Genomic DNA, 21,227 nt, shown 5'->3' with positions numbered 1-21,227 from the left:
TACCGCCATCCCCCCTAATCGCCAGTTAATATCCTTGTACTCCCATGTTGCATTTCCCAGTATATTGTTGCTAAACAAAACACACAGAGGGCGCACAGACCTAGTGCATTATTCCGAGACAAATGATTTATTGTATAAAAAACACGGTAAGTATTATACTCCCAAAGGCAACAGAAAATTGCGCATTACAGATCTCAGTGCATCCCATCCAATATGTCAACCCGTATGGATATAACAGTCACTGAAGACCGACTCTGTGGGCTGACGCGTTTCGAGGAGTTCCTCTTCAGAGCCACATGAGAAGACTACCCACTCCCTTCTTGTATAACAGATAAGGAAACTGTTTCAAATAAGGGTGTTACCACCCCACCCCACCTGGGCGGGGTGGCTACCATTGACAGCAGGCACCAACAACCCCTGATTGTTAGGGGTGTGTGTGTGTATGTGTATATGTATTAGGGCTGAACGATAGTCGCTATGATTTCGACTATCGTTCTGCGGGCGATATTCATATCGCCGAAGACACGATATTTACCATTAGGCAGGGAGGCAGGGAGAAGTCGGGACTCGGAGGGGGAGGAGGAGGACTCACAGTGCTGGCAGCCGTCCCACACGTCCAACGGTGAGCAGCGCCCCGTGAGCAGCTGCACAGCTAACCATTCACGCGTGCCTGCACATCTGATTGGTTCCCTGTGCTGCTACTCACGTGATTGGTTCGCTGTGCCGCGCTCACCGCTCTGTCAAGAGAACTAGCTCCAGGGCGGCAGAGGGAACGCGTGGGACAGATGTCATGTCGGGCTGTGTTTTTCTACCTACTACCACAACTGTGAGTCCAATATCGTGCAGCCCTATTATATATATATATATATATGTGTGTGTGTGTGTGTGTGTGTGTGTGTGTGTATATATATATATATATATATAATCATTCATGGTATACACCGATATTTGTTTCTGTGTGCATACACATGCACACTCCCAACCTTGCATATTGGTACATATGAGATATGTAAAAAATTCCGCTCAACTGGATGAAACTGAAAAAATTGGCTGCAGCCTACCCCAAAAATATAGAGTAAAAGCTATATTCAAATGTTATAGGGAAGTAGGGTAAGTTGGCGCTGCCAAGAAATTATAAATCGATCAGTAGGTAAAGTGTGTTGTTGTTAAAAACCAAATAAATATGTGCAATTGCACTAGACCAATAAATAGGTAATAAATATAGAAACACACAATAATATAAATGGCAATAGTACAAAATAAATTATAAGTGATATAGTGCAGCTCAAAGTGACTAGTGCTGATTAAATATACATAAAAATTCATAAAAATTGAATGGAGATATAGGTGAAATTAGTGCTACCATATAAATTGGTAAATCTATAAAAGTTCCCAAGTGAATGAAAAATATATACAATTAATAGAGGTGTATAAGGTGACTCTTAAACGTTGTAACAAAGTGATCTAAAAACAGATATTATATATCAATAAATTAGGTGATTATTAGTGAATCAAAAAATATATATGTGTATAATTAAATCAATATAGGTGATCCGGTAAAAAAGTCCATATGAAACAATTAGTTTCCAAAAAAGTCCATAAGTGATGTTATTATAAAAATAGAATAAAATATATAGGTGAAAAATGTATTTTTAAAGAAAAGGAATAGGTCCCAGAAGTGGTTCCAAAACATGGGTGCTGGGTGAGAAAATCAGTGCTCCCCTCTCTGTACTTCCCGCACTCACCAGAGGGCGGCACCCCTACAGGGGTAACCAGCGTGTAGAACCTTAGGGTAAATCACTCAGCCAAACAGGTTTCAGTCTCCACTCCTTTTGGGGTTATTCCTAATTCCACTTTCCCATAGGTATGGTTACAAACGATATTTCATCATACTGGCAATCCCTCCATAGGTGGTATACACAGATGTCCGATGGTATAAGAAAAAAACTCTATTTAGTGATGTACCATTTATCAATCGAGTTTATTTAACATAAATTAAAAGTACTCACATTTAAAACAAATGCACAGTGACCGTAGGTGAGTAGGGACCGCAAACCCCTCGTTTAGCGGTGTTTTCGGGACGCCGTGCGCCTCAACAACCGGATATGTCAGGCTTGTCTATCAGGCACCATAGTAATTGGAGAAAGCTGCTGTAGGTGGAGGTGCTGGTCATATGCATAGGATTGGCCACAGGGGGCAGTGGTGTTGCGGACCAAGCCTGGATGGTGTGCTCTCGATTGAAGAGCGTCACGTGACTGTGTCCAGAGTCAGATCACGGTCACAGTGAGGGCTGGAACGCAGAGCACAGCCGCACTTCCTGGATGGTGTCTGCGGCTTGCGTTTTAGCCATACCAACCAGGAAATCGAAAAACACACACATTACACTATTAATGGGGCCCAGCGGACAAGGTGATCGGCGTCCCGAGAGTAGGCAGATAGACAAGAGAACAGCCAGTGCATCTCATGCAACCCTGTGAGTACCTTACATTTTATGTTTACGATAGCAACAATGACATCAATGGAGGTAGCAGACAATATAAGAAATGGCCGTGTATATATGGGCTGTGATCGATCATGCAGGGAGATGTATGTATATATGTACCAATATGCAAGGTTGGGAGTGTGCATGTGTATGCACACACACCTAAATATGAGTGTATACCATTAATATAGATCTATTAAAAAAAAATGTATTTTATCTATTTTTTTCCTCCCAACGTTGAGGTTATGTTGGTGGCTGCTGTTCTGTTGTCAATGGTAGCCACCCTGCCCAAGTGGGGTGGGATGATAACACCCTTATTTGAAACAGTTTACTGTTATTTGTGTGGGTAGTCTTCTCGTGTGGCTCTGAAGAAGAGTAATTACTCGAAACGTGTCAGCCCACAGGGTCTTCAGTGACTGTTATATCCATATGGGTTGATACAGTAAACCCCCCTCCATTGCGGGGGTTACGTTCTGGACCCAGCCGCGAAAAGTGAAATTCCGCGAAATAGAAAAACCCTATTAAAATGCATTGTAGGCATGTTTATTTTACTGTCACTGTACGTGTAGAAGCATTTTAAGGTCTTTAAACACACTTTTAAAACAATAGAAACTCATTTAAACACATAAAAGATACTAAGAGACATAGCAAGAGCTATGGAAAACACAAAAATATTTCATTATTAATGATTTATATAGTAAAATAACATTACAAAAAAAAACGCGAATTACCGGCACCGCAAAAACTGAACCGCGATGTAGCGGGGGATTACTGTATATTGGATGGGATGTACTCAGATCTGTGATGCGCAATTTTCTGTTGCCTTTGTGAGTATAATACTTACCGTGTTTTTATACAATAAATCATTTGTCTCAGGATAATGCACTAGGTCGGTGTGTGTTTTATTTAGTTGCAGTGTTAGACCTCCCTAAGTCTTTGAGGGCAGAAAGACCGTGGTTACCCATTTCTAAAGGCAATGAAGGTATAAGCATTTCCGTCCAGGGGGGGCTATTTTCCTAAGTGCAGGAGTCATTGTGTGTGTGTGACTGTTCCCAGTATATTGTTGGATGCAGAGTGTCTGCCCCTAAGGCCGATCATTACCAGGCAGTTGGTGCACGTTTACTTACATGCGAACAGTCATAAATAGCTGCAGGAGTGGTCAGCCTCCCAGTGCTTTGAATAGGACTTCCTGCTTGCAGCTGTTTGGAAGAGATGCCACAGAGTCTTTCATGGGAACACAAAAACAAGTGTGAATGAGGCCTTGGTTTGGGGGAAAAAAAATAAAAATAAAACAAAAAATACTACAATTAAAAGCTAAACATCCCAAAATGGAAACCCTTTCTTAAAATTGTACACGCTAAGATGATATCATTTTTTTTTTTTTTTTTTTAATCAAACAGGTTCTTTATTGATAAAAATTGCAAAGGAACAAACAGAGTAACAGATAGCCATGGTAATACAGCAAGTCAAATGGGCTCAAAAAGAAATGAAAATACAAACGGTACATGCATTGTGGTCAGTAAACAGAGGGGAGGCATCGCTGCAGCATGGGTAATGCCCAAAAGCAAACATAGCATAGGAAGATAAATCAGCATACAATCGGAGCAGTAAACTTTGGCTCAAGAGTACGTCTCCGGAGCCTGCAGCCATCTGTCCCAGATTTTATTGAATTTGGCAGGACACCCTCGGTTGAGCGTAGATCAACATTTTATCGGGCAACGTGTTGTTAACCTCTCAAATCCAGTCTTGGAAAGTGGGGGGTATGTCTCGCATCCATTGTCGTGCTATTACTTTCCTGGCTAGGAATAGAGTTTCGTGCAAGAACAGGGTAGTGAATTTATCCATACTGGTGTCAAGGAATATCTTCAACAGGCATGGCTTGGGGAACAGTGAGAGAGGGGAGCCCATAGTGTCATGTAGGAATTTTAACAACCTGTGACCAATAACTCTGAAGCTCTGGGCAGCTCCATAACAAGTGGTAAAAGGTTCCCCGGTCCAGTCGGCACATGGGGCAAAGGTCAGAAGCATCACGTCTGTATCTGGCCATCATGAGAGGGGTTAGGTAAGCTCGGTGAAGGACATATAGTTGTGTAAGGTGGTCAGACAGTCTGGGGGAGACCAATTTGCCGGCGTCTAAGGCATCACTCCACTCATCATCCCCAATGTCCCCCACATCCTCCTCCCCGTCTAAACTTGGGGTCGTATGCGAGAACCGTAGAAGCTGGTACATGTAACATATTGTAAAGGATCAAAATAAGGTGGCTAGGGTAAGATCCCCGAACAACCTCTAATACAGGGATCTGGGCAAGAGCAGGGATCGGTTGGGGAAATTGCTAACGGAAAGCGTGATGGATCTGCAAGTAGCGAAAAATACATATAGTCAGGCAGCCCAAAATGATTGCGCAAGGTATCATAGGTCTTAAGCGTGCCATTCACAAGGATCTGCGAGAGAAAGGTGATCCCAAACTGGGCCCACACATGCACATCTGGGATAGAGTGGAACTCGGTGAGTAAGGTATTGTGCCACAGCGGGGTGTGTTCATGAAGCAGAGGGAGAGCCAGCTCAACGCATATTACATCCCATAGCCGACGGTTGTGGAACAGCATAGATTTGCGGCTGCCTCTCTCTTCCGCCTCACGGAGCCCCGTCACAATGATTGACAATGGATCTGTGGATGCATGTGTCGAGGACGGTGCCAGGAGAGCCAGGAACCTTTCACTATTCGTGGAATTGAGGTAAAAAAAGGTGCAATAGTTGCGCTGCTAAATAATGTAGGTTAAGATCGGGGAGTGCCGCCCCTCCTAAGTCAGTGGGATTCTTAAGTTTCCGCCAAGAAAGTTTGTGTCTGGGGGGCCCCCACACAAATGGCTTAAGGATGGACTCCAGCTGCAGGTGATGTCTAAGAGGAAGGTATATCGGGGAGTGCCATAGTACATAGAGCAGCTTGGGCAGAACGACCATCATTACCAGATTAACACGGCCCATTACCCCCAAGGGTAGACGGGCCCATATTTGAGTCTTGGCCTTTACCAAAGCAAAAAGGGGTTGCAAGTTGTCCGTTACATAGTCCGCCGGCGTAGCTGTCGCATGGATGCCCAGGTACTTAATGCGGTTTACTCTGCGTCTATGGGTAAAATTTGGGACTTGTCCCAATTAATCTTTAGGCCCGAGAATAAGCTGAATTGCCCAATCAGAGATAGCGCTTTATGTAGGGAATCGCCCGGGTCAGCCAGAAATAATAAAGTGTCATCAGCATACATCCCAATCTTTTCCTCCAGGGAGTTCACCCGAAGGCCCACGAATGCCTGGATGAGCCTGAATCGCAATGGCCAGCGGTTCCGCCACCAGTGCGTACAAGAGTGGGGACAGTGGGCAGCCCTGGCGCATACCTCTACTGAGGGGGAAACTGTCTGATGTCCAGCCATTTGCCAGTACTCTAGCCACAGGGGCCTGGTACAGGACCTGCACCCAGCGAATAAAATGGGGTCCGAAGCCGTAGCCCGACAGACACCGCCAGAGAAACCCCCATTCAACTGAGTCAAAGGCCTTGGCAGTGTCTAGGTACACTACCACTCTGGCTCCGGGATTATCATGACGGGCCTGTAGATTCATAAATAAACCTCTCGGGTTGAATGAGGTGTTCCTGCCCGGCATAATGTCCGATTGGTCCACGTGGATTAGGGAAAGGATAACTTTATTCAGTCTAATTAAAAGTATCTTGGCTAAAATCTTTACATCGACCTGTAATAGGGAAATGGGGCGATAGGACTCTGGGTGGTGGAGGTCCTTACCAGGTTTGGGAATTAAAACAATAAGGGCCTCCCGCATGGAAGAGGGTAGCGTGGAGGTTTCAAAAATTTGCTCAAATAGCGTTAGATGGGGCACCAGTTCGTCAGCGTATAAAGAGTAAAACTCCAGTCCTGGGGATTTGGCTCTAGAGAATTTTGAGAGCCTCATTGATTTCCTCGGGTGTGAGCGGGGCTTCTAAGAGATCCACCTGATCAGTTGTTAATTGACGGAGGTCAATGGAGGCCAGGAAAGAAGACATCAAGGAGTCCTCTGCAGGGGCAGTGGAGGGAGGTGTATAGGTCTTGGAAGATGATTTTAAACGACTCTGCTACCAGTTTAGGGTCAGTTATAGGATCTCCCAAGGTGGGGCACAGACTAATCACTACTGGGGGTCTATCCTCACTGTGTACCAAGTAAGCTAGAAGTTTACCTGCCCTTTCCCCATGTTCGTAGAGTCTCTGCCTCTGAAAAAAGAGCTTCCTCCTAGCCTTTTCATAATCCACTTGCATTACCACCCTGGTTACCAGCTTAAGTTGCGCTGCACTGGCAGGTGTCGGGTCAGTCATAAAGACTTGTTCCGCTGCAGACAAGTTGCGGAGAGCCTGGGTGTAGGCAGTCAAGGAGTGAGTTTTGACTTTATTAATAACGGAGATAAGTGTCGCCCTAACATTGAAGCTTTAACGTCTCCCAAACTACTAGGGGAGAGGCCGATTGTTCATTATCAGCAAAGAATTGTTGACACTAAGTCCGCCGCCTCAGGGAGGAGGGTGAGCCAATGAGGGTTGAGCCTCTAGGCTGGGGGGGGGGACCATTGTGAAATCTGATTTTCACCCAATAAGGGCTGTGTTCCGACTGACTGCGAGCTGAGAATCCAGCGTAGTCCAAAAGGTGAGGGAGCAGGGTAGGGGAAATAAGGATGAAGTCAATGCGAGACATGGAATGATGAGCGGAGGAGTAACCTGAGTAGGCTCTCGTAATGGGGTATTTAGCCCTCCAAGTGTCAAGGAGATTAAATTCCGCCAACAGTCTAGCAAATCTGGTCGAGTTGGGTAAGGGTAGGGTAGGAGTCGAGGTATGAAGTCTGTCTAGGCTGGGATTCATGGTGTTGAAGTCTTCTAGCCAGATAAATGGGACGCGGGGGTGTGACATCATGAAATCTAGGCCTTCCATAAGGATAGAGGACGTGAAGGGGGGGGGGGGGCACATAGAACGCCATAATCAAAAAGGGTTCCCCATATAACAGCACATGAAAAAATACATACCTCCAGGATGAGTCTACTAGGGACCCCTGAAGCTCGAAATGCACTGATTTTGCAACCGAAAAGGCCACACCATTGGACTGAGAGGTGAACATTGAATGGAACATTCAGCCAATCCAAGGGGGGCGGAGTGCCATCTGTAGACGGCCCTCCAAGTGAGTCTCAACCAACACCACAACAGCCGCCCGTAGGAATTTAAGGGTGGCAAAGACTGCAGACCGCTTCATTTTATCACCCATGCCCCTAACGTTCCACATCAGGAATTTAAGCTGAGCCATCGGGTTCAAAGGGAAATTAGATGTGCAGGAGCTTCCGGGGTCCCGTTCGACCAGTACCATGATAAAACAATAAAAGCCCAGCAAGGACACCATTGGCAGGATACCAGGCCGTATTACCATCAATCTCAGTTAACCACCGAATAGGTAGAAAGACATGCAACATAGATTCCCATATAGGCAAAAAACGGATATCAATAAAGAAAACATTCCCTCCCTCCCCACCCTACACCAACCCCAACACGTGCAGGCATAAGGTTCCCAGTCCCAACCACACAAAAAACAGGACCCTTGGGTTCACCTGAGAAAAAAACAGGGAAAAAGTCAGTGGCAATAAAAAAATGTTGAATGAAAAACGTACCCTCACCGCCCAATCCGGCAGCAGAGGGTAGGTTGGTGTGCAGCCCTGCCATATGCAGAGCCTGTGAGCGAAACTTCGCTGGGTAGCAAGGCACTATTGTAGGACTTGCAAGTGTCCGTGACAAAACTGAAGTAAAAAGAAAAAAAAAAAGGGGGGGGGGGAAACAGAGCTCTCCGGCAGCCATGAGAGTAACCGCTTCAATCATCCGGATAAAATCCTCAAAGGAGAAAATAGAAGAGTGGTACCGTGAACATCTGCTGCATGGAGGGTAAGCAAGTGTAGGGCCCACCAGGACAAGGTGAGGCCGAAGATGACATCCAGGTAGTTCAGGATACAAAGCAGAGGTCCTGGTCCAGTGCAGACGCACCTGTAGGAGTCACAGCATCAGGGGAGCAGCAGGACAGCAATGGAGAAGAGGTAGTATGGCAGAAGGGTCCAAGGTGAGAAGGGTCCTCAGCAGGTGAGAAGAAGAAATGTGGTACAGAGGGCAATCTCCCCCGGGTCTCCAAGAGTTCCAGCCACGAGATGGTAGCTTCAGGGTCATCAAAGAAATTAACTCTATCTGCACCCTCCACCCGAAGGCGAGCTGGAAATAACATGGCATATTTAATATGCTTGATGCGGAGCCTGCCTTTGGCTTCAAGAGAGGTTTTGCGCTTCTTCTGCACCTCAGCAGAAAAATCGGGAAAAATGTCAATCCTGCCATTTCCAAAAGTGAGGTTACCCTTTTCCCTGGTCAGCCTAAGGATAGTATCTCTGTCCCTGTAGTTAAGCAGCTTGACAATGAAAGTGCGAGGGGGTGCCCCCTGAGGTGGAGGTCTGCCCGAGAGGCGGTGGGCACGCTCTACTAAAAAAGTAGGAGAAAAGGCATCCCGGCCATACGTGGTTATTAGAAGCTGCTACAGGAAATCTGATGGATCCCTCAGGCAGACCCATGAGTCTAACATTACAGCCCCATTACAGTCTATTCTCCATATCATCCTGCTTAAGCAGGAGCTGGCTCACCTGGAGCTGAAGACGGTCAGAGGTGCTCTGCAGGGGGGGGTAGGGAATCCTCCATGCTGCCAATTCTGCGCTCAGCCTTTGTGACTCTCTCCTGCAGCTTCTGCTGGTCTTTAAGGATCAGGAAGGTGTCTACCTTGACCTCTTCAATTTTGGCAGTGAGGGAAGCCTGGCACAGAGAGATCGCCTCAAGCACCTTCGCGGTCTCTGCTCCCGCCGCGCTCACCTCCGACCCCGCCTCGGCGCCATCTTGGGAAGAAGCATCTTTATCGTTCCGGCTGGACTTATCTAATTTTGCGAGGTTGTCAGCAGGCTTCTTAGGCGGTGACATGGCTCGGCAGTTACAGGAGCGAGCAGGCGATGTGGGGAGCCCAAAACAGGATCTTGGAAAGCAGGATTAATGTGGAAAGGTGTATTAGCCGGCAGAGCTCTGCTTACTTGCTTCCTACTTCATGCCGCTCCAGGCCATGCCCCAAGATGATATCTTTTTAACTAGGTAATAGTGTGGTTATATTCCCTGTGTCATTTGTTGTCTTGCCTTATAATGATGGGCTCACATGTTGTGGCTGCAGTTTGTAGTGTCATGGTTGATCGATTCTCTTATGTCCATGCATTAATTCACCTAGCTTAGTCCCATTTGCTAAACAGACAGGAATATTGTCCGGGTCATAATCACAATTTATGCTTTACTATCACAAATGTAGGCGCTCTAATGGGATTGTAGACTACAGAGGTAATTTAATTTGTGTAGTGCCAGACATCATTCTTCAAACGTATTTCTCAAACGGCTGACACTGAAATGTAGATTTACTCTTATAGGATGTGCATATACGCCAACAGACACCATACTGCATTATTTATTTTAAGGCAAACATTCATGCAGTTTTTAACCCTTAAAAGATTCTCGTATATAGAGGAAGATAGTGTAGGAATCCTGTGTTTGTTTCACAGGCATTCTTTATATATATATATATATATATATATATATATATATATATATATATATATATATATATATATATATATATATATATATATATATATATATATATATATATATATATATATTATATTTATTTGACTAAAGCTGGATACACACTATACAACTCTTGTTAGATTTACCTTCAACTATGTAGTGCAAGGGCCTGTCTGATTGTATACCAATTGAAAGTGTTTAGATTTGACCTCATTACATGGTTTTGGTAAATCTAAAGGAAAAAATCGAAAGAAGATTGCATAGTGTGTATCCAGCTTAAATTATAGATAGGGAGAAGGAACTCTTTTCTCTCCATTTGGGTGTTGGCTGCACTTGAGCTTTACACAAGTGTTTTTAACATTAGAAAAATTCTTGAATTGAAAAATCCTGTTTCATACACAAGCTTTCTTCTTCTATATATGGCTACATTAGAGGTTAGGAAAGGGAAGCCTGTCTCTTTCTCTCAACTTTTGGGTGTTTAGAGTTCCCCTATAGGAACACAATGGCACAGCAGGAGAGGTCTTTGTAGTAACATTTCTTAGTACAGCGATCTCTGTGTTATGTTCAGCCCGTTGGGTTGAATAAAAAAAAAACTGGATGTGTGTACCGGGCATTACTCTGTTTACTTTCAAATGGGTTAACTCAATCCACATGGCAAAGTCAATTTTACCCTTTCAGCCAGTGCCCATTGTAAAGCAATTTTTTTTTTTTGCTCCTGTTTTGCAGATAGGAGAGCGTGGAGCAAATCTTAGTGGCGGTCAGAAACAAAGAATTAGCTTGGCAAGAGCTTTATATAGTGACCGCAGCATTTACTTTCTGGATGATCCTCTTAGCGCATTAGATGCCCATGTGGGCAACCACATCTTCAACAGTGCCATTAAAAAGCACCTGAAATCTAAGACTATTCTGTTTATCACCCATCAGCTTCAGGTAATTGGAAAAGCCATGTGAGGTGCTGTTAGTTGCTGCTTCAGTGGAGTAGCCTGAACTCGCAGTCGACTTGTCACATCATTTGTCATTCTATGCCTTCTCTGATGCTTTCTTCCTTCAGTACCTTGTGGACTGTGATGAGGTTATATACATGAAAGAAGGCTGCATAACGGAGAGAGGAACACATGAGGAGCTTATGAAACTGAATGGAGAATATGCTACAATATTTAATAACTTTCAGCTGGGAGATGCACCTCCTGTTGAGGCAAGTTAAGGATTTGTGATCATTTCAAAATGATGTCCTATGTATTTTCCTCTGTTAAAGCTGGGAATAGATAATTACAATTTTTTTACTAGATGTGTAATCCAGATATTATCTTTGTCATCTTTTACCCACTTGCCTACTGCCCGCCGCAGATATACTGTGGCAGGCTGGCTCGGCTGCGTGAATCACCGTACCCCCATTAGCCAGCGGGGAAGCTGATTCACGTGGGGGGGGGGGGGCATCCGCGATCACTCACCATGGAGAGAGAGCAGCGATCTACTGTTGTAAACATAGCAGACCGTTGTTCTCTTGAGACTCAGCGCCTGTGTTCCTCCAATTTAGGATCACAGGTCTCTGTGTTGATTCCACATGCCTATCCCCTTCACAGTTAGAAAACACCCCTGGGCATACACTTAGCCATTTAATCACCCCTGAGTTAACCCCTTCCCTGTCAGTGTCATTATTACAGTAACAGTGTGTATTTTTAGCACTTATTACTGTAGTAATGTCACTGTCCCACCCCCCCCCCAAAAAAGCCTAAAAAATGTCAGGTGTCCGATCTGTCCGCTGCAATGTCGCAGTCCGGCCAAAGATCGCTGCCATTACTAGTAACAAATAAATAAAAATGACAAATCTTTCCCCTAGTTTGTAGACTAAATAACTTTTGTGCAAACCAATCAAAATGTGCCCATTGGGATTTTTTTTTTAATCAAAAATATGTAGCGGAATACAAATTGCCTTTAAAATGATAAAAAAAGTGATTTTAAATTTTTTTTTTCTTTTTTATTGGGAATGGTGTATAGCAGAATGTGAAAAATATTGTTTTTTTTTGTTTTTGTTTTTTTTTCCAGAATTGACGCTTTTTTTTTTTTTGTTTATAGCGCAAAAAATAAAAATCGCAGAGGTGATCAAATACCAACAAAAGAAAGCTCTACTTGTGGGGGGAAAAAAAGAAAAACTATTTTATTTGGGTGCAGCGTCGCAGATCCACGCAATTAAAGTAACGCAGTGCCGAATTGCAAAAAATGGCCTTAACTGTGTGCCTAGTTAGTGTTTTACTAAATTGTGGGAGGTGCTTTTACTAGGGGAAGACATGGATTCTACTCACTCCTTTGCTTAGGCACAGGATTCACACCTCCCCCCCATGTCAGAACAGCAATCTGCCCTGTTTACATAGGCAGATCGCAGTTATGTCACTCTGGCTGATTGGCCGGAGCCAGCGGACATCAAGTCCGCAATACCTGCCCATCGGCTCCTGCTGTGTGTAATGATAGCGGGAGAGAGCGCCCGGCAGTGCGCATTTGCGCCCCCCTACCCAGAAGTGCAGGATCGCGTATATATACATGATCCTGTTCACAGCTTCTGCCCTGTAGCAGTAAGGCCCTTTTCACACGGGCACCTCCGTTTTATGGACTCCACTTGCTCAGCGAGGGATCGCTCCGTTGATCGCCGCTGAGCAGGCAGATGACGAGTCCGTTTCCGCTCATTGTGCATAGCAGAGACTGACCCAGTTCTGCTTTCCCCTATGGGGACATCGGGTGAAAACGGACCGCCTATCAGTTTTTAATCCGATTTATATACTATCCGCCAGGCAGATAGAACAAAAGACCACCATCCGTCTGGATTTTGTGGACAGGATTGGATAGCGGGGGACGTTAGTGGACATGTCACCGCTGACATCTGCTGCTCCATAGGGGGGGACTGGAGGGTCCAATAAGGTCCGCCTGAAAAACTGACAGGCAGACCTGATCAGACAGCCTGTGTGAAAGGGGCCTAAAACTGCTATAGGGCGATCGCGAAGTGGTAAAGCAGACTTTCACTATAGTTACTCAAGAATTGAGCTGGCATGTATAAGGCATGAGAGTGTCTCAGTTCCAATATATGTAGATCCAAAAGCAGAAATGCTCAAGGGAGTTGGAGGGACACAAGCCATAAATATAAAATGTACAATATTTTATTATTCAAACATTAACGAATTTTACACACCTTTAAACATTTTTGAACATAAGTATATGCACATCAATTTCCATAAATGCATCATGATGTGGCTGGTAGTCCAAGGAGTAAATGCTTATACATTAAATCTCAATGCATTTTGCGAGACCCAGCTCTCGCTTCCTCTGGAGAAATAAGTATAGAGGTCTGAAATTAGAGACAAGGTTGTTAGAGCACCAACAAAAAAAAAAAAAGAGGGGGAAGACTCCTTACAATTTGGTCAAATTGTCCTATAGAGTTCCAAACATAGCAGTCTTGTAGATTAGTGGTTCTCATGATTCTCCCAAACATGAATGAAAGAGCCAACAGAATAAAACATGGTTTTACCTGGAAGTTGTGAAGGCAAAGGGGGCCAGCAAGAACAAGGCCATTTCCCTTCACGACTTCTAGGGAGAACTACCTTATGCATGTTCTTGTAATCATGTTTAAAAAGAGGTTTGTAATTTTTTTAATGTTTGAATAATACATTTTGTACATTTTATATTTATGGTTTGTGTCTATCACATTGGGCATTTTGTTTTTATTTTGTTCACTATAGGTATCTAAATCCATTGAAATACTTTCTTTCCTGTAGGTGAGTCTAAAAAAGAATGTGAGCACTTCATTGAAGAAACCTTTGGACAAAGGCAACAAATCTGGGTCTGTGAAGAAAGAAAAGGTTGTAAAAAAAGACGAAGGTATAATCTATCACTATTTTGCTATATATCTAGATCTTTTATCAAGTATACGAAGGCCGATTTACTAAAGTGACTGAGAATCTTCCCACAATTTTTCAACTTTAGTTATCCAATACCACGAAAAGCCTCCTCTACACGATTGGGTATTAAACAGGAATTTGCTTTTTGCATACTTGGGTAATTGCAAAATAATGTAGAAAATTTCCGCGCTAATGTAATGAGTGAGAAAAAACAAATAAAATATAGCAGCAGCCAGCACAAAATCAACTAACATTGACTCAAACAAGCAATATAATACAAAAGTGCAGCGCTAAAGATACCAATATTTACAAAAATTATGAAAAGAATGGGTAGTGTCCAAATAAATGAGTCCCACATAAAATAGTGTAAGGTAAAGATGAATCCGCATGCAGGATATTCCAGGGAGGGAATTCTTTCCCGTGACACCAAGGATAAGTGAAGGAGTGATCAGATATAGTAAGCAGCTTACCGAATTTCCGTGGCTGCTCAAATGAATGAGTCAGCCCAGAGACGCCCAGACGACGTCTTTTGATGATGAAACGTTGGCGACTCCAGACGCAACGTCCACGCGCCCCCTGGAAGTAGCCGGCCTTTCTGTGACATACTGTTTGCTGCCTGGGATATCTGCGGGACGCTGCACCTTTTACCCTATGTTCAGCTTCTGATATGCCTGTTATCCGTTACATTGTGAGTATTTTTCTTTAATAAATGTTGTCTTAAGTTTTTACGGGATTGCGCTATGGGCCTCGTTTTTTTCTTCACATATTCACTTATGGCTGATGGAGTTTATTGAGGAGTGCTAAGCTTAACATCCCCTAATCGTACTGATTCCACCACACATCTGGAGAGGCGATTCCTCCTATTTGGAAAAAGTAACTACGGAGCTCTGGAATACTTGTCTAACATCTGACCATATTGGTTAGATTATTTGCCGGGAGAGGCTGACTCATTCATTTGAGCAGCCACGGAAATTCGGTAAGCTGCTTACTATATCTGATCACAGAGGTGTCCCCCTCCTTCACTTATCCTTGGTGTCACGGGAAAGAATTCCCTCCCTGGAATATCCTGCATGCGGATTCATCTTTACCTTACACTATTTTATGTGGGACTCATTTATTTGGACACTACCCATTCTTTTCATAATTTTTGTAAATATTGGTATCTTTAGCGCTGCACTTTTGTATTATAATACTTGGGTAATTAAAGTAAATATTTAAATTGTTTTTGAGTGAAGATTCTAAACTCCTTTTGTAAATCAGCTTAACTTCTATATACATGGACTTCTATCGTGTTATCAGCACGACATTTACATTTTTGTCGAATTATCCATGGTGAAAAAATAAATTTCTCTTTCGTTCAATGACGGACACAGCTCCTTAGGATTCTTGACCAATAAGTTATACTGCCCTATACAGGAGTAGACCAGAAGGCAGAAAAAGAGCTTGCCTCTGCATATGGGTGGTCCCCCTCTCTCCCCCGTCAGAAGTAAGAACCTAGTTCTTGCTGGGATCTCATGGTTCTGGCAATTTTTTTTTTTTTTTTTTTTTAAATGGCTTTATTTCTTTTTTTTTTTTTTCTTGCGAGATCTACAATCAACTGCTGGACTGGGCGACGGGCTGGATAATCTAGATCCAGTGGTCACCCCAGTCTTGCTAGCGAGCGCACACAGAACACTGGACGGGGGCTAGCCTGTGAGTCAAACTCTTTGCTGGGTCTCGGCCTGCGTCGTAGCATTCCTCCTGGACGACAGCCCCCCATTTAGATGGAGAGGAGGGGTTCTGTCTGGAGCAGTCCCAGTATGATGAGTAGCTGTCCCCTTTTTTCCCCTGGAGGGTTTTGGGGTGGATGCGGGCCCCTCCCTGGGACGCTCGGACCCCCAGGTTCCCCTTCTTCCCTTTTAGGCCCCTCTGTGCTTTTGTGGTCCCTGTGGGTCATCTAAAACGCCCCCGCCCCCCCCCCCCCCACCGTCCATGTTTGTGTAGTCCGGCCATCTTTTCCGTTGGTCTGGCATACTACAGAGCGGCGGCCATTACAGAGCTTCTGGGCTGCGATTTTGTCTGTGAGCCCCTCCTTTTTCTCTGGTGCTGACCCCTGGGCCTTTTTTCTCCCTGGACGTCGCACATGAAGCAAGTTTTATCCTGGTGCAGACAGTGCCTTTCTGGTGGGGACCTCCCTCTCTGCTGCAAGAATGTAGGGTGCTGTCCCTGGCAACCTGGTGGTGCTATTAGCGCAGTGGGGGGTGTCCCTCAGCATTGTTTGACATATTTTTTGGGGTCCCCCTATTTACTGATTGAGTCTTTAGAGCATGTTTCCCCACTTGACCTCCCTCTCAGAGGCTGCAGGGCCCTCAGGGTCTCAACCATTCTTTGATGCACTGACAGCAGTCCTAGAGTCCCATTATGTCCCGGTCGAGGTGCCTTTTGGGTGGCAGGCTAGCAAAAATCTGTGCGCGAAAAGGTGCTGATGGAACGCACTGATTGTGTCTGTGTGAAACTTTAAAAATGGAGGATGCAGCTGAAGCTGCGGCAGAGGCGTCTGTCCACTTTGGCACTCACAAGTCGTCTTGAGCAGGGAAGGTGTTTCCTTTTCCCTCCTATTCTGACAGATGTGTCTCGAAAGGGTGGGAGCGCCCAAAAAATTATTTGTGGTTCCTAAAGGCTTTATGAGGTACCCCTTTGAGGAGTCCCTCCTTAAAAAGTGGAATGTTCCACCGGTAGTGGACCCCCTGGTTTTTAGGTTGAATAGGGCGACCATGATTCCGGTTGAAGAAGCTTTGGCCTTTAAGGATCTGACTGACAGAAAAGCGGATGCTGTGGCCCGCAATATGTTCACTTTTGTGGGTTCGGTGCTTAGGCCGGTCTTCATCATTGCCCTATGTCGCAAACTCTGACCGAGTGGCTAAACATTTGCGCCGTGACCTGGAGGGTGAGCAGCTTCCCCTTGCCTTTGCTGAACTGGCGGACCAGTTGGTCCAGGGACTTTAGTTTTATCTGTAAAGCCTCTTTGGATGCAGCTCCCCTGGTTTCTAGGCTGTCTGTTTGGGCAGTGATACTTGGGCGCATATTGTGGCTTAAGTGTTGGTCTGCGCACCAGAGCTCTAAAAAAAGCTTTCTACCTTTTCAAGGACATCGCCTGTTTGGGGCTACCCTGGATGATATCACTAAGGGTCTCACAGGAGTGAAGAGTACTTTTTCTTCCGCAGGTCGTTAAGGTTAAGGATCCTCAGCGCAGACGTTGCCTATCCTTCTTGGTTCACAAGAAGTCTTTTTGTCCCTCAGGGTAAACTGATTAGGGTTCAGAACATTTCAAATCCTCCACAGGAGAGTCCAAGCAGCCTTGGTCTGGGAGACTGAGAGCAAGATTCTCTAGAACCGTGGACAAGGCCCCTTCAGCATGAAGGTGCGCCCTCACCCCTGCCTGGGGTGGGGTGTTGTGCCTTTTACACGTTCGAGAATATTATTCTGAACGAATAGAACAAGTTCTTTTTAAACGATTTTCTTTTAACAGCATATACCAATCTTGGTGAATACAGACTACAGTAGGGAATATATAAGTATATTTATTCACAAGAGATAACTTTATACATAAAATACAAACTTAAAAAGATAAATGCAATGGGATATGTAGCTCAATAATAAAATGAAAAAGAAAGCAAGATTATGTTTTTCCCAGGTATAGTAGAAACCATACATAAGTATTCTATATAATCAGACCATAAGGCTCCGTTCACATGTGAGCGTATGGATCGCGGGCAGAACCGCTGCGGTTCCGCCCGCGATCCGGAGATTTTTGCAAATCACGGGACGCCTAGCGTTGCCCGTTGATTTGCAATAGCCCCCCAAACGCCGAGCGACGTTGCCGCGATTTCCGCCTGCCAAATCGCGGCAACATCGCGCAAACAAAATCGCGGGACGCAATACGCTCCAAAGAAGCTCTTGTACTTCTTTGGAGCGTATTGCGTCCCACGATTTTGTTTGCAGGCGGAAATCGCGGCTACATCGCTCGGCGTTTGGGGGGGCTATTGCAAATCAACGGGCAACGCTAGGCGTCCCGCGATTTGCAATAATCTCCGGATCGCGGGCGGAACCGCGGCGGTTCTGCCCGCGATCCAAACGCTGACATGTGAATGCAGCCTTATTGTCTGTGAATTGAGTCACTCCGCTGCAGTTGGAGTGAGAATAGGCTATGCAAAACGGGAGACTAAATCGCTAATATTGCGCTAATATTGATACTAATAAAAACGTATAAAAACAAAAATCAATCTTTAGCCACTTAAGCTCCAGCCCTATTTCGGACACTTTTTGTTTACAAGATAAAATCTGAATTTTTTCCTAGAAAACTACTTAGAACCCCCAAACATTATATATATTTTTTTAGCAAAGACTCTGGAGAATAAAATGTCGGTCATTGCAATATTTTTTTGTCATGCGGTATTTGCGCAGCGGTCTTTAAAACGCCATTTTTTTGGAAAAAAATTGAAAAATCACATTTCACTGCATTTAAAAAATACTAAACAGTAAAGTTAGCCCATTTTTTTTGTATAGTGTGAAAGATGATGTCAAGCCGAGTAAATAGATACCCAACATGTTACGGTTTAAAATTGCGCACACCCGAGGGATGTTGACAAACTACGGTCAATAGAGATCTCAATAGGCGACGCTTTAAATTTTTTTAACGGTTACCAGTTTAGAGTTAGAGTGCAGCTCTTTTTTTTTTTTAAATTATTGCTCGCGCTCTGGCGATCGCGGCAATACCTCACGTGTGGTTTAAACAGCGATTTCATTCGCGGCTCGACTTCTGTATACGTTCTTTTTTTGTGCGCGAGCTAACGGTGACTGGGGCGGCTAAAATTTTTTTTTTTTTTTTTCCATATGTATTTTATTTTTTTTTTAACTTTATTACAGGTTTTTTTTTAAAAAATCGAGGGTCTAAAAGACCCTAGACCCCTCCACTATACCTCCATGTATGCAAAACGCCGGAAACGGCGTTTTTGCATACAGCCGTTTTTTTAAATATGCCGCCTTTTGCAGCAGAGTAACCCGGAAGTGATGTCATGGATGCCACCTCCGGGTTACGTCATCGGAGACCCGATCAAAGCCGTTTCTGGCTTTGATCGGGACTCCATCCAGCTGGCGGACCCGCCGGCTGGGTGCTCGGGGCTCCCAGTGGGACGGGAGCCCCGAGCAAAGTCGCGGGAGGGGGGAGGTCGTCCCCTCCCGCTCACCCCGGTAACGATCGAGCGCCTCCCGAGCCGCATCGGTCGTTACTGACGGAAAGCCAACCGTCGGCTGTTAACCACGGTACCGGGATGGTGCCTCTAGCTAGAGGCATCATCCCGGTATACCCCTGCAAAGTCTGCCGACGTATATCTACGTCAGTTTGCGGTAAGTGGTTAGAGAAAAATCTAATATGGTTACCACGGCTGGGACTGTAATCTCGTTACCTTTTTAGCATGAAATTCACAAAACGTATAAGGAAGGAAATAAATGATAATCAGAAAATCATAATCAGATAAACAGCATTGGATATATACCACACTTAAAATGGCTGCTAGCTTAAAATGGTCGTTACCAGAGTCCTTAAGATGGCTGCCTTTCCCAAAATGGTGGACGGTTAGGGAGGAGTTTCATCTGGCGCCCTTCAAAGTTTCAGGTTAGGGATGGAGCAAGATGGAGTATGTATAGGTGAGTATGAGTATGGATGTAGTAGTGTTTGTGTGTTGAAGTGTAATGAGTGGTGTTGCAATGTGTGTCTCATCTCACATCTATCTGGGGTTCCTTTTTATTTTGTGTTGAACAAAAGGGCCGTAAAAATCATAACAAGCCGAACCCAGAAGGAGGAACTTTATTCCCTTTGGTTGGGATTACTTAACCATTAACTGGTGAGGTCATTGGGAGACACCTCTACTAGTCATTCAGTATATTGGATATTGGAATTATATGATAAGTTCTTCATTTAATAATCGTAAAAACAATATGAGAATCTTTCCATACTCTCATGGTACATACGTGGCCATCTAATATTTCCATCATATATCTAGGTAAGGATTGGACCTGGTAACGCCGTTTAATAAGGATATATTATTAATACGATATATATATATTGATTGGAAATTACTGATTTACCCAGATACCATATATTTACATTTAGTAGCAGTAAAAATGATATAGATACATATACGGTATCTGTATATATAAGGTCCCTGCAAAAGGAGATTTTGGTCAAATGGGACAAGTGACTGAAGTCTCTGGACAGTCCAATCTGGCTGAGCCTGGAAACCAAAGGGTCCCTGGTTTGGTGGCTTCGCTCTCCGGCTCTTCGACAGGGAAAATCCATCCTCCCCTTGTATTGGACAGGAGTCCTCACGGATGCCAGTCTGTCTGGATGGGGAGGTGTCCTGGGTCTGAGTTCTGCTCAGGGTGTTTGGACAGACTAACGATAAATGTTCTGGAACTCCGGTGATTAGGCTGTGCCTGGATCTCTGGATGGAGCGTTTTCAGGGGTTTCCAGTTAGGATTTAGTCGCACATGTCAATCCCCAGGGTGGAACAAGAAGTGTGTTGGCAAATCTGGAGGTAGCCGGCATTCTGTGATGGGGCTTCGCTCTGGCCCTCTCTGCTTTGCACATTCCAGTAGTGGAAAACTGGCAGGCAGATTAGCTCAGTCGGCAGACATTGGACCAAGGGGGAGTGGTCCCTTAATCCAGATGTGTTTCATCAGATATGTCTCCGTTGGGGCACCCCTGAGGTGAATCTGTTGGCGTCCCAGCTCAACAGAAAAGTTGTGAGGCTTGTGGCACGGTCACGGGATCCTCTGGCGAATGCCACAGATGCTCTGGTGGCCCAAGGGGCTAGTATCGTCTGAGCTTTCCCTCCTCTCAAACTTCTGCCCGAGGCTCTTGTGCAGGATGGAGGCAGAAGGGGTTCCGGCCGTTCTAGTGGCCCCCGGACTGGCCTCGCCGGTCTTGGTACGCATATCTAGTGCGACTGGTTGCCGATGTCCCTTGGAGACTCCCTCAAAGAGAAGACCTATTAGTTTAAGAGCTAATCTTCTATCCTGCTTTAGAGTCGCTGGCTTTAATGGCTTGGCTGTTGAAAGCCAGGTGCTGAAGGATAGGGGTTTGTCAGACTCTGTGATTCCCATGCTTTTAAAAGCTAGAAAATCTATTTCTAGGAAGATTTACCATCATGTTTGG

At 44.8% G+C, this 21,227-nt stretch overlaps 1 protein-coding gene across 1 annotated transcript in view; it reads left to right on the top strand.

The window, feature by feature from the left end:
* ABCC5 (ATP binding cassette subfamily C member 5) overlaps window positions 1–21,227 on the top strand; it is a 273,035-nt gene that overhangs the window by 133,614 nt on the left and 118,194 nt on the right. The window contains exons 15-17 of the mRNA XM_082249426.1: window positions 10,872–11,075; window positions 11,197–11,340; window positions 13,910–14,012. Of these exons, the coding sequence (XP_082105552.1) occupies window positions 10,872–11,075; window positions 11,197–11,340; window positions 13,910–14,012 (451 nt within the window). The remainder of the gene's footprint in view (window positions 1–10,871; window positions 11,076–11,196; window positions 11,341–13,909; window positions 14,013–21,227) is intronic.

The sequence above is a fragment of the Pelophylax lessonae genome (assembly GCF_965119305.1).
Source record: "Pelophylax lessonae genome assembly, chromosome: 3".
NCBI classification, from domain to species: domain Eukaryota; kingdom Metazoa; phylum Chordata; class Amphibia; order Anura; family Ranidae; genus Pelophylax; species Pelophylax lessonae.
This window is presented reverse-complemented; position numbering and strand designations above follow the sequence as displayed.